Here is a 14075-nt window from a genome sequence, read left to right on the forward strand (position 1 = left end):
CACTGCACTGGTAACACACAAGAGGGGGGTGCGACGAGGGGCAAGTGGTCGTTAGGACGGAGCACTGCAGGGGTAACACACACAAGCAATAAGGGGACACAACAAAAACGAATATGCTACTTGCTGCAAGTTGCTTGCAAGTTGCATGTCAAGTTCGCACTTTAGTGGAGATGAAAGTGTGGAGATGTAAAGCGATACGGCGGAGAGAAGTTTGCCTAGTTGTACATCCGCAGCTATTGCTCAATATATGCGGCGAGGACAAACCTTATCCAACGTGCGCCAGCCGAGATATGCATTCGTTCGGTGCCATCGCACTCTGGCTTAGTTAAGAGTTTTCCCAATTTGTCACTTTTATCTGTTCGTGAGGGTATCGTCAGCATTAGCGCCGCGAGCGCTTGAAAACTGATCACTGAGTCGTAGCGGTACTGGGGATCGAGCGCCCGTACCCGACAGAACACGCACCTTACTCTGCAGTGCACCCTCCAGAAACCCGCGCAATATGTTATGTTAGCCCATGTTTAACGGCAGGCTGAATGCTCCTTACCGCCTCTGTCCTCTCTCGTGACTTCTCTCCGTGGCCTTGAGGTTTGCTGGGAAGAGCAATCATGGTTTCACAAGCCCCACTGGTGGCTGTGTTAGTAACAGCCACCTGTCGGGGCAGTGGAGCATCACTTAACCGCTCGCTGCAACAGTGCGCCAGGAATGGTATGAGGACTCCCAGCGATCTCTGAATGAAAATTAGGGGATGTCCAGTTCCGCATATATGGGCATTAACCCATTAACTCTATCGCCTAAAACGATTAAGACGGAGCTTAAGTCCGATTTTGCCTATGTTCGTCAGAAGCCTGCCTGACCTTGAAAACGGAGCCTCGAACCGAAACCGAAGTGCTAGCGCACCGAATTCGCATTTGGCCTCAGCACAGTAAATGGTTCACCACTTTTTTTTTTAATTTTGCAACTGCGCCTGATAGCCGCAGTAAGAGCAATGCTTTCAAGACTTTATTTGTGGCTTACGATGGTGCAGCTAGTGCAGGGGCGATAACCAGGCCGAGGTTCCCAGCGGGATTCGAGCCCTCACCAGCACAGTCAGTAGCCTTCTTGGCGGGCGCCTTAGAGCTCTCCGCTATGACCTCTTCTTGTTTTCTTTGTTGGTGCAAGACTTCGGCACCTAACGACAAAGCGAGCTCCGTTATGTATGCATGAGATATAACAAAATTTGGCACTTATGTGTAAAGTTTTGTGCTGATTTCAGAACCACATTCTGGTTTAAGCTGACTGATATACGTATAGTTGCTGAGTGATTAAAAATAACGCTTTCGTAATTTCATCTCCGGGGAATTAAATAATCAAGGAGAAAATGCGCAAGTTTTTTTACGCCAGCATGTTCATGAAGTCCTGCTTTGTGCAATAAATTTATTACTTATTTCTTAAATGCCCAGTACTCATGGAAGTAAAAGCTAAACTCCGGCATGCCTATTTACATGAAAACGTTTCTTACAAAAGCGGTTTTCAGAAACTACTGCAATTGTTTATAGAAAAATCGAGAACATTATTCCAGTTCTCAACGTCTCAGGATTTATGCAACAAAAACAAAATCATCCTGCTGTTATTCGCCTGTCATTCGTTAAGAAATGCAGAAGGGATGAGTGGCAGCAATCGCCGAAAGAGAGAAAGCTGAGATAATCAACCTTCAAGTTTATTTTCTCATTTACCGCATTGTTTTCTTTTGCTCTTGGTCAAAGAAATGGGGCACTGCAACGAACCGAAGCTCTTACCTTCTAATCTCTCCTTTTCATGGAAATAATGAGGTGGTGGTACACTTAGTCGTGGGGAAACCAGTGAAATTCCCGATGCACCGAGGCTCCCAGAAGAGCGATTCGCTCTCAATGCTCACTGAGCACACATCAGTGACACTTTATTTTGTAAACCTGTACGGCATATTCCGCTCCAATTTTTAGCCACGAGGCAAATAAGCACCCGAGGTTTGAGAAAAATAAATTTGCAATTAGAAAATTTTGACCAAGTTGGTCATTTTATTTGCCTCGACCTCCCCTTCACAAAATATTCAGCAAGAAAAATACTATCAAGATAGTAAAAATAGGTCCACCGCAGTTTCGCTATGGGAATAAATATCCCACATGTTTAACAGTGCCTCCATTCTCGGAAGCCACACAAACACAGGGCTACGAACATGCATTGTACAGCCTTGAGTTGCACTGAAGGCCAAGTTCGTAAAAATACTGCCTTATCGGCCTTGAATCGATGACTCTAGCTGTGGCTGATCTCTATCCTACACCGTCAAATACTGGACAGGCCAAACAGCATGATTATATTTCACGGAAAACTGTCTACTTCCTGGCTGAGATAAAATTAAAATGCGTCCGAAGGCAAGAATTTTTTTAACTGTGCGTTGAAGAGGGCACCTAAGAAAACTCGGCCATCAGCGTTAGGATACGAAATATATGTCTAACTTTAACCGATATTTGTATTCGTGAACCACGCGTTCGGCAGCAGTGCTGTCACCGGTGAGTGGTGTTGCATGATTCCAGAGCCCAGCATGCGTCTTCAGAATCGGCAGTGCGACGTAGGTTCGAGGCCGGAGTAGAGAGGCACTGGAGTCCTCCGCAACGACTTCATTATGCGCGAGAAGGGGGGCCAAATGCGTCTGTAAGGCTGAAAAAAAAGTGGACACACGCCTCCTCAAACAGCTTGCCCGGATATATTTAGACAGAGCGGCTAGCACCATCTATGAACTGTCCTAAAATCTGCAACGCACCTCTTCCGAAGAGCAGGTTCTAGCAGCGGTCGCTTCCCGGCATCCAATGTATATAACGCAGAAGGTTGGCTTTTTTTAGTTATTTGCCCCCCACCTGTATTTCAGCTGTGCGGATTGTCTCTGACTTTTTTTTTTTTTTGGCACTAATAGAGAGAGACACATTCGGTCGTGGACATGGCACTAAGGGTTGTGAGTATTACAGAACCGTGATGAGAGAGAAATTTTCAAAGAAATGCTTTGAAAGAGCCGGCAAACCATCATTATTCGCATAGCTGCCAAAAGTGTCGGTCACGTGTTGTGTCGGCTCAGTTATTACTTTGCGAGGAAGCGATTAAAAAAACATTTGCGGTAGTACAACAGAAACGTGGCAGAAACGTGGAGGCTAACAAAGAGGGTTCAGCTTAAGTTGAGAACAACGCAGCGAGCTATGGAAAGGAAAATGATAGGTATAACGTTAAGAGATCAGAAGAGGGCGGAGTGGGTGAGGGAACAAACGCGGGTTAATGGCATCCTAGTTGAAATCAAGAGGAAGAAGTGGGCTTGGGCAGGGCATGTAATGCGAAGGCAAGATAACCGCTGGTCCTTAAGGGTAACGGAGTGGATTCCAAGAGAAAGCAAACGTAGCAGGGGACGGCAGAAAGTTAGGTGGGCGGATGAGATTAAGAAGTTTGCGGGGATACAGTGGCGGCAACTAGCAAAGGACAGGGTTAATTGGAGAGACATGGGAGAGGCCTTTGCCCTGCAGTGGGTCTAGTCAGGCTGATGATGATGATGATGATGATGAACTCCTCTTGAAGCTCGCTACCCTTTCCTCTCTAGAACAAAATCGCCCCGCTCCCCTTGCGCTCTATTAACTGAGATATGTTGTTTTTTGGTGTAATGTGATGTCCAAGTTTACAGTTAATGTCGCCGCGATACCAAACATCCGCAGATTCAAAACGAACACATCTATGAGCTGGAGCGCTGGCTTAGCTCTTTGTAAAAATATTTGTTGGCTTTAGTGCTAGGAAAGCTTCTCGTGTTTTTCTTTCACAGATTACTAGGATCACATCGAGTGCTACATATTTTTTTTGTTATTTCGCGTAATTTTTCCCGAACAAGCAACATCCACTTCTAGATGTGGCTGACATCGCTTAGAGCCTCGGCAAGTACAGGCTTCCCGCAACGCATCTCCGCTGTGCATGTAACTAAAGACAGAGATTAGTTTGGGCAGAAAAAAATAATGAAAAATGAAGTGCCCTGCCCGCACCGCCAGTTGCTACAACGAGCTCAAACTCAGAGACAACAAGAATTGGCAGCACGCGCTACTGGCCTGCCATACACTGCGTCGACTGAAGTCAAGTGAAGCAAGCCGCCGCGGTGGCTCAGTGGTTATGCTGCTCGGCTGCTGACCCGAAAGACGCGGGTTCGATCCCGGCCGCGGCTGTCGCATTTCGCTGTAGTCAGTATGCTAGGCCCGTGCCCTGTGCGATGTCAGTGCACGTTAAAGAACCCCCTTGGCGTCGAATTTATTTCGAGTTTTCAACTACGGCGTCCGTCATAGCCTGAGTCGCTTTGGGACTAAACCTCGGAAGCCAAGTTCAGTAGAGTGAAGCGCCGCCGCGGTGGCTCAGTGGCTGTGGTGCTCGGCTGCTGACCCAAAAGACGCGGGTTCGATCCCGGCCGCGGCTGTCGCATTTCGCTGTAGTCAGTATGCTAGGCCCGTGCCCTGTGCGATGTCAGTGCATGTTAAAGAACCCCCTTGGCGTCGAATTTATTTCGAGTTTTCAACTACGGCGTCCGTCATAGCCTGAGTCGCTTTGGGACTAAACCTCGGAAGCCAAGTTCAGTAGAGTGAAGCGCCGCCGCGGTGGCTCAGTGGCTATGGTGCTCGGCTGCTGACCCAAAAGACGCGGGTTCGATCCCGGCCGCGGCTGTCGCATTTCGCTGTAGTCAGTATGCTAGGCCCGTGCCCTGTGCGATGTCAGTGCACGTTAAAGAACCCCCTTGGCGTCGAATTTATTTCGAGTTTTCAACTACGGCGTCCGTCATAGCCTGAGTCGCTTTGGGACTAAACCTCGGAAGCCAAGTTCAGTAGAGTGAAGCGCCGCCGCGGTGGCTCAGTGGCTATGGTGCTCGGCTGCTGACCCAAAAGACGCGGGTTCGATCCCGGCCGCGGCGGCTAGATTTTCTTTGGAGGAGAAATTCTAGAGGCCCGTGTACTGTGCGATGTCAGTGCACGTTAAAGAACCCCAGGTGGTCGAAATTTCCGGAGCCCTTCACTACGGCGTCTCTCATAGCCTTAGTCGCTTTGGGACGTTAAACCCCACAAACCAAACCAAACCAGTAGAGTGAAGCATTATGTTCAGAAGCAACGTAATGAAACCTGAGGCCATTTTATGCAACGCTTCTTTGTCACCCTGCACTTCGACGCCGAAGCCGGTGACTTACTGTGCTTGCTGTCAGCCCTGAACTCATAGGCGACAACTGCAAGGATGAAAGGGCAAGGTAGACAAGGAGATCGTCGCGAAATTCAGCCACTTATTATACTAAAATGTGCCAGCGATTAGGCTTGGCGAAAGTACCTACCAAATCTTCATCTCACGAAAGCAAGCTGACAAAAAGTGTCAAGCCTGGAACATTACTGAATTCCCTAACGCGTAATAGCAGCCGGCGGCCAAGGTCGCGGAATACCGCAACGAGTATACGTTATACAGTTTACTCAGTGAGGATGCGCGCTACAAAAAAAAAAAAAGTGTCGCCCTAATTTTCGTGTGCCATGCCTCGCCGCCGAAGAAGTGGGTAATTACGCAGCCTCCGTGCGACGAGCGTATCCACGTCATTAACCTTCGAAGTCAGCCTCCTCAATTCTCGCCTTTGCGGAGAGAAACGCTACTTCGGAGAATAAAAGAAGGGAAAAGAAGACAGAAAGAAGAACGAGGTCTCTGTCGCGAATGATTGCGTCGTCGCGAGGAGCGACATGCGTCGCCTGAGCGTTCTGACAAATCTGCTTCCAGTCTTAGCGAAGTAAACACGGTGGGAAGCGAGCGAAGACAAACAAAATGCAGGCGAGGACCGAGACCCAGCGTTGGAAGCGACAAGAAATCCGAGATATTTGGGACGCGTGCCCTAACGACGTCGTTTGAGCGTGAGCGTACCAGAGTTGGTGTCGCGGTATAAAAGCATCGCCCGCTTCGGCTACGCTGTCGATTCGCCTCGGATTGCTCCCGGGATACGTGATCAGACATGAGGCTGATTTGGGTGAGTAGCTCTTACTGCCTACCAGGGACTGGAACCGGATTCCCAAAGATATTGGTATATACGTACCAACATCTTTGGCATGTTTGACAAGTGAACCATCGCTGGCCAGTCACGTTGGCTAGCCATAAGATAGCGAAAGCAGTGGCCTTTCTGCGTATACGTACAGCTTTGTGGATAGAGCCTCTCCCGTCTGTGAGGAACCTACGCCTGAATCTCACTTACTCACCCGCATCTGCGTGAACGTTACGCAGAAAATTGCGGTTACTTCGTGCGAATTTGTTTTTCTTGTCACTTTTCTACGCTAGAAATAATTGCAGTCTTTTATATCAATGTAATCACGCGCACCTCCGTGCTCACACGCGAAGTATTGGGAAACTGCCGGAAGCTACTTTCATGTTGAGTCATGCCAAATCGTGCGTTATTTTGCACTGAAAGTTTCAGCTCGCACTTGGCCTTGACGATTTCAGTGCCACGTGTTCAAAGGCGTTGGCGTTATCTTTCAGGAAACTCTACGCCAGTATTCCACGCCGGTGAGTCTTTCTCACGGTGTAAGAAGTAGCTACTTCTTACACCGAGGTCTTTCTGCTGGTGGAACGCATTAAGATACAGTTGCTCCATCTAAACATGTATAAGGCAGGCGTTCCAGCACAACTAACTACCTATCATGGCTAGCTATAACACTTCCAAACAGCGCGCGTATTAAAAGGTGTATATTTCTACAGCGAGCATCGTATGAACAAAATCCGAACAGCACTCAAGTCCATGGATATTAGCATCTGTGTGCTTAATCGCATGGTCGATCATGATTTTTCATGGAGCAAAAATAGCACTGCACCTACCCATGGTGCCTTTCAATGGACGGAGGCGCCTTCGTAAAGCAACAGAGTACACTGTGGGGCCAGTTGGTCATACATAATCTGAACAAAAAAACGTAACGTTGAAACAGAACACAGCCCCGTCCTGTCCTCATCTTTCTGTGTCCTGTTTCAACGCTACGTTTTTTCGTTCAGATTCGTAAAGCAAGGCAAGGCGGCCTTTTACGCTGCGGTAAGCAAAGCAGCTTGACGTTTGTTCTACATGCTGATACAAAATCGCGGTGTCCGTACTGGTGTGGCATAATTTATCACTCAGACACGCATTTGTTTGCTTCATAAAATGAACTGTATACCAAGGTACACCTGAAAAACGTCTTTAAGATGTCTTGAAGACCACATACATATGTCAAGTAGTGGTTGCACTGTCGTTGCCGGCTACTACGTTTAACAAACTTAATGAAACAAGCAGCCGTTAAAAATTGAGATCAGCAGTATTAATGGACTTTTACGTTTTACCTCATTGCTGAATAAATTTATCGCTTCTTTGTTGCAGAGGTACTCGGCTCTCATTTCAGGATTAATGGGTTCAGAACTATTACAGATAATATTATGCGAGGCTCCTACAGATAGCAATTCCGACGCTTAATAAAAAGAATAAATGAATGTCAGATACAAAGAATACTTTTAAGACTGCAGAAGAATGACAGCTGATAAACGGCTTCAAGCCTGCTAGAAGCCAACAGAATTGATTAGGATGCCAGGCCCGCACCGGCTTTCCCGCCACACACGAGATATACGACAGTGGTAGTCAGCAAAGCAACTACGTGAAAGCAGGGCCAGCCGACGACTGACTTCCGCCTCACACAAACTCAGATGCAGGCTGTTTTTTTGTACACAGAAATCGCAAAGGTAGTTTTATATCACACACGGTCTATGTATTTGCGCTTAAATGGTTTAACCCCCCCCCCCTCCTCTTATGCAGGGATTCGTGCTGCTTGCCTTGGTGTTCACTCAAGGCAGCCGCGGCCACCAGCCAATCTTCCACGCGCCCATCGTGAGCCTGCAGCCCGTTGCCGCAGCGGCGCCAGCGTGGCTTCACGGCGGCGGATACGCTCACACGCAGATCCTACCCTCCGGGCCGAACTATGCGCACCAGCGCATTGTCACCCACAGCGCGCCAGTGTTCCACTACGCTCACCCTCCGCCGACCATCGTCACTGTGCACAAAACCAGCGCCAGCCCCGTCCTCTACAGTGGCTGGCAGGCACCCGTCGCCGCCTACGCTAAGCCCGCCAGCATAGCAACGCATGTTCATGCTCCCGTCTTCACAGCAGTGGCGTTCAAGCATCCGGTCACCACCGCCAAGCTTATTCAGACGCACCATCATCACCCCCACGTGCTGACGTCCCATCACCAGGCGTATGTGCCTCCAGTCCCCATTGGGCGTGCCATTGTCACCAGTTACTTTAACGTCCCGGGCTCGGGCACGTCGGGTGCCCCAGCAGGCTTTCCGTCCCTAGACGCCGACCGTGCCCCTGGCCTGTCTAATGTGATACCGCAAGCCGGGCTAAGGTCGACTGGTGACCGCGTCGAAGACTACAACCGTCGTGGCTGGATCAGGCCTCCCACTCCTGCGTACAAACCGCAGAACGAAGACCGCCTCGAGGACTATGGTACTGGCGGTTGGACAAGGTCGTCTAGCTCAACATTCAAGCCCCAGGCGCAGTCCCTATTCGTCGGACCGCTTGACAACGACGAACGACCTGTAATGAGAAAGCACCAGAATCTGGTGACGCTTTCGGAACAAGTGCCAAGATATCCTGTGCCTACCAGGTTTGGCGAGTCATCCTCGTGGCCCGCTTCTCTGCAAGATGATGGCCCGCAAGCGCGCTACGGTTCAAGAGTGGCCCGCGGTGCAGCGAGACGACGGGGTGGTGGAGTAAGCCCAGGTTTCGGAGACCGCGGCGAACTGCGGTGGCCGTTTGAAATCGACTTCGAAGCCCTCAACAAGCAAGCGAAAGAATCAAGTGATCAAGCTGAGACAGCTGCTGCTGACAGCGACGACAAGGGTAGCTCAGTGTAGTCATATATCGTTTGAGTTCATTAACTACATTGGAAATTTTGTGGAAGAAGCACGCGTAATCAGGAGAAATTAGCGCTTTCGCATTATGGTTCGATGCCGAAGATTGGAAGCTGCGTTATAAGAAATCAAATTTCAAATGTAACCACTAAGACCTCCCTCATCGCTTACACCCCCTATTAACTCCTCTGAAAATGTAGAAAATTTTCCGCGCTGCCGTTCTCATGGTCATGCTTTAGCGCAGATATCGAAAGAGGCTGAGTGCGCGGAAATAGCCATCGTTCCACGTATTATTTTTTAAAGAAAAGGCCGTACGAGTGAAAACAGTTGGTGAAGATGCCAGGAAGTAGCAGAGCTTGCAGGCTGATTACAAGCGTATGCCCTACTGCGTAATATTTCATGCAAGAATGCTTGACCATAATTACATTATCTCGTAGCTTTCCATTACCTGTGCTATATATTTCGTTGCACCTACGATCTCTTGTGAGTTAGACACATTGACGTGGACCTCATCCTTCATTTTGCTATTTTTTGTTATAATGTCACAGAGAAGAACAAGTGCTACATAAAAAACTGAGCTCATGTGAACTGATATCAATAAACTTTCATTTTTGTTGATCCTCTCGGGAGATAAATTTTGTGATCTGCAATTTTCAATTTCAACAGTGCTCATTGATACAAGTTTTTTTTTATATGACGTAACTGCACCTTCTACAAAAATTTAAGTTGATCTTGGCATCGCACTTGGGTCAGAATTACGGGGGTGAAACGGGAACCCGGAGATACGGAGCCATGGAAAGGCTCGGGCGTGGTGCCCAAGAAGAGGCACCATCTTGACATCACGGAATAATTAGCCCAGATGAGATTGAATTACACTTAGCTACAGCCAAAGTTTATCTACGTGGTGAGAAGAAAATAACGCCCTGGACACCTGTAAAGGCTTGTGGGCTGAAATGGCGTGCAAGGACTATGAAGTTGTGCTCGGCAATAGCCTCGAATCAACAAACGTACAAACGTAGAGATTTTTGCCCTAATCAGCACACCAGACTCCGCAAGAGGTATCATAGATGACCGCGGTGCGCACCGCGATATTTGTCGGACTTTTCCACGCTTCATGACTGGACAAAGAAATCGGTCGCTCCAATTTCCAGCTCCACCCGGAGTTGTGACTAAGCAGCCAGACGGCACAGCTACGCACCCTGGACACTAAGTTTCCTGCATGAAGTGTTTTGATATGCACTGTTACGACATAACATGCACGGTGTGGTGACACACATGTATTCTGGGAAGAGAGTGAACGATACACTAGCTCACAATCACTGCTCTAGAAGTTTTGTGGGGCTATATAGCTTAATTCCCTCGTCGTCGTTCAGGCCGTCAGTGGCTCACCGAAATCAAACGACAGGTCCTTTCTCACAAAAATGCCTGTCAGCGGTACTAATCAACAAAACTCATTATCTTTTCACACGATTAGGTCTCCTGAACGTAAAGCTCCCACTGTACATTTGGTCGGAGTGAATCACGTTTCCTTGTAGTACTTTCGAGAAACAGTAGAGAAGGTTGAACAGCCTTTTCAGCCACTTCCACGCTGCTGCAGGTTGGCCAACACCATGGGCGCAGCTTGAATTCGCAGGAGACGGTGGCCGGGGTTAAATACCTATTTCTAATACTTCGGCGGTCGCGACGACAGTTCAACGACTGCCGTGCGTATGCCTTCTTTATTCTTGTAAATCCTTGCTGAATCACACGAGCCCGTCTGCTCACATCGTAGGTCTTCTCATAGCCTTAACCGGAGGGGAATAGGGCAAATAAACAGTTCATCCACTCACGGTAATGCCGAGAAGTGAACACTTTTTATTTGGCTTGGCTATTGTTTGGCTAAAAACGTGTATTAATTCGTAACAATACAAATTTTCTGGAGGCAAACATCAAATAAATGCGCTTTTAATTTCCATGCGCCCTGAATACCGAACATTAACTTACGCTAAATTTATTATAGAAGTGAAAAACACTGCAACGAAAGACTTTAATCTGGAGATAGTGGAGAGCATCGCGACGCAACTAGCGATTCCGTGGCCGAATCCACGTTTTCAGCCTAGCAATAGCCAAGCCAAACACGAAACTAGGTCTTCCCAGTATTCCTGCAGTGGATAAAATGCTCTTTAGTAATCGCACCGTGGCGCCTCTTTCTCTAGAGGTAACGTTGATAAACTTTACGACTCAGCTGGACTCGAGGCGCCGATGTACAGCGCAAAGAACTGCCGCACATTGGAACGAGGAAATTCTGCGACATTGCCAAATGGTCACGTAGCTTCCTTCAGTCTTTAGCGCATATTCGCCGAGCTTGAAAGGAAATGTTGACAGGAGGCACTGCTCTCATGGATGCGTTCGGGTGTAGTATGATTATTCCGCGTGAACCTTTAGATCACCAAGTTTAATCAGTCTGGTTAGTAGCGCCCGAGAGTGGGCAACTGTTTCAAGAAGCCCATTTGCTTGAAACTGGGCAACATCGACTGCACCGTGAACAATGTCTCTCATCCTTCGTACACCTGTGCTAAGCACCGCAAAGAAGAACAGGAAGATCAGAGAGGCCCATTTTAGTGAGCAGAAAGCTGCGGATCTAAAAAAAAACAATCCTCTTTATTCACACAGGAACCCAAAAAGTTGGAAATCATATAGAGATGGAGCAAACAACCCATGGGCGCGCCTAGCCCCACAATGCATTTTAACCATTTTTTTAAAGGGTTTTTAGCTGCAATCAACACTTACTTAAGGCCCGAGCAGTCGTTTCGAAACGCTATAAAGTCTAGGCATATCTTTCCGGTTTTCTAAAATAGACGAAAGCACAATCAACACTCTGTGGCGCCGTGAACACCTTGAGTGATTTTTCGCCTATTCAGGGCAACGGCGGCCACTAATCACTGGTAATGACGCTTTGTCAATAAAAAGACTAAGACAAGATTTCTAGAATGCTCTTTTTTGTACAGTAAAAACATGGACACGCAATGGAGGGAAAGGACTACAAAGCTTACGGCAGGGCACACGCAGGCAACAAGGAAAAGTACCAAACATCAAAAAGAAAGTCTACGAAACCATGACTGCTAAATGGACGCAAAAAATAGGAAAAAAAGAATCATGACGTGAGTTAAGAGCCGTTAAAAACCAAATTCAGAAGGAAACACTGTGTGATAATTGAAGAGGCAGTGCCCTTCTAATTGAGGCTAGATCAGGCTGCCGTAGCAGGCATTACAAAAACAAGTATGACGAGAAAATGAAAAAAAAGTATTGGAAAATGAAAAGTAAAATAAAAAAAGTAATACGAGCAAATGAGAAATAACACTCTAAACACACCCAGTATTCAACTTAGCATCAATATACTCAAGAAAAAATAAATTCATGCATGACATACGCCGCTCACTAAAGACTGATAACAATGCATCACAGTGAACTTCCGCTACTTTATAATGGGTCATCATAACGGGTACATCTGCATTTAAAAATAAGTTCGCACATTTTGGATTATATCAGACATCATTTCCTATTCAAGCGAAAGTTTAACGGAAGAATTGTTTCCTTTATTTTACTGCTCAGAACATCTGCAACTCCGTTCCATCGAAATGAGCGGAACTTTTAGAAACTTTCGGTTGCATTCCAGTTACTAGCTGGAACCTAAGTGAAACCCGATCAAAGCCTGTGCGCGACTTCATTTTTGATCCAAATTACGCTGTTATGGCTTGCTTTTGTCCTTTCCTGCTCCCCTCGGAAGCGATTTCTGGATATCACCGTGGATGATCGGCTTGCGGACAACAAAACAGTTTTGGTCGAATGCGCCGATGTTATGATGGCGCTACGGAAGGCTTGTTTTATTCCTGATTAATCATGCTTCCGTCTGACTGCCCGCTCCAGCGCGCGATGATAAACATTTATGCTTTCGACAGTTAATAAAAATACCAACCAGCCAAAATGTCTTAACACGATAACGTAAAAAGCCCCGTTTACCAGAGAATCTGGCGTCTGCTTTGACAGCGTCGGCGTTGTGAGCGAAAAATCATGGCCGTGGCTCTGGCAGTTGGTCCCTATAGAGAGCAACCTAGGAGGCCGGTGTGCCACCTAGGTCACGGGACCTTGCGGCGCCATCACAACCTGCCCACCGGATAGTCAGCAAACTGCCCACTGTGGCAGGTGGCAGTTAAATTAATGGTTGGTCGCTCGAGAAGAGCAACCTGGATTGCACAATGCCCACCACTGGGAGCAGAAGGGCTGTGGCGCAGCGCTTAACCGCTGCACTACTGCGCCAGGAAGGGTATGAGGACTCTCAGGAATCTATGAATGTAAAGTAGATAATGACCTTCTGCATTTTATATATTTCTTTCTTTATTTATTACAAGTAATTTTAATTTTTATTTATAAATAAACCTTCGATTTCACATGTGCGAATTTATATATTCAGTTCTACTCAACTATACTGCTTGGAAGCGCGTCAGAATTACGTCTTCAGTAACATATAAGTCCCACTCTAAACCTTCTCTGCTGTTGAAAGTAACACTGTGACATTTGCACACCAGGCAGAACACGAATAACGCCAGGCACGACCAGAGAGGACAAAACATCGAGACAATACAAGTTAGGATTCTCTCGCAAATGAAATGTTTGATCAGAAATGTTCCTTTGAGGAGTGAAGTTATGAAAATGGGATAGCACACGTGAACTCATAAGCGTCAATGTAGCAGCCTACGAAAAAGTCAGGAAGCACAACGCAGCAGAAAGTTCTCAAATGTAATCGGATAAGCTCTAAACGCTAAATGTTTGATAAAATAGCCAGGAAGAGACCAGAAAAAAAATGAAAGTTACTAAAATGAGGGCCATCTAAGCACTCCAGCATTTCAATGAGTACAAGGCATGAAAGCAGTGCACTATTACTTTTGTCAAGGAAAATTTTCAACGAATAACAGCTGGTGCCTCTGTAACGGCCGTAGACATGACTTTTTCACTCGGTTCTTTACTGCGAACGTTTTCGAAGAAAGCGTGTGAAATGATCGAAATGTCTGTTGTGTGACTTTTCAAATGCGCGAGATATCTCTGATGACAACTTTATAGAGTGTGATGCTTATAAGTTATCAGGGATATGGGACAGCTGCTAGCTAGCGCCGCTAAGCCTTCAGGT

At 47.1% G+C, this 14075-nt stretch overlaps 1 protein-coding gene across 1 annotated transcript; it reads left to right on the forward strand.

Moving 5' to 3' along the window:
• The first annotated feature begins 7807 nt into the window (after positions 1 to 7807).
• Positions 7808 to 8914, forward strand: LOC149353810 (uncharacterized). Its single transcript, XM_089575865.1, has one exon. The coding sequence runs from the start codon at positions 7808 to 7810 to the stop codon at positions 8912 to 8914; it is 1107 nt and encodes a 368-aa protein (XP_089431991.1).
• Positions 8915 to 14075: the final 5161 nt, after the last annotated feature.

Source organism: Amblyomma mixtum, chromosome 3, assembly GCF_055824585.1.
Source record: "Amblyomma mixtum isolate Tamu chromosome 3, ASM5582458v1, whole genome shotgun sequence".
NCBI classification, from domain to species: domain Eukaryota; kingdom Metazoa; phylum Arthropoda; class Arachnida; order Ixodida; family Ixodidae; genus Amblyomma; species Amblyomma mixtum.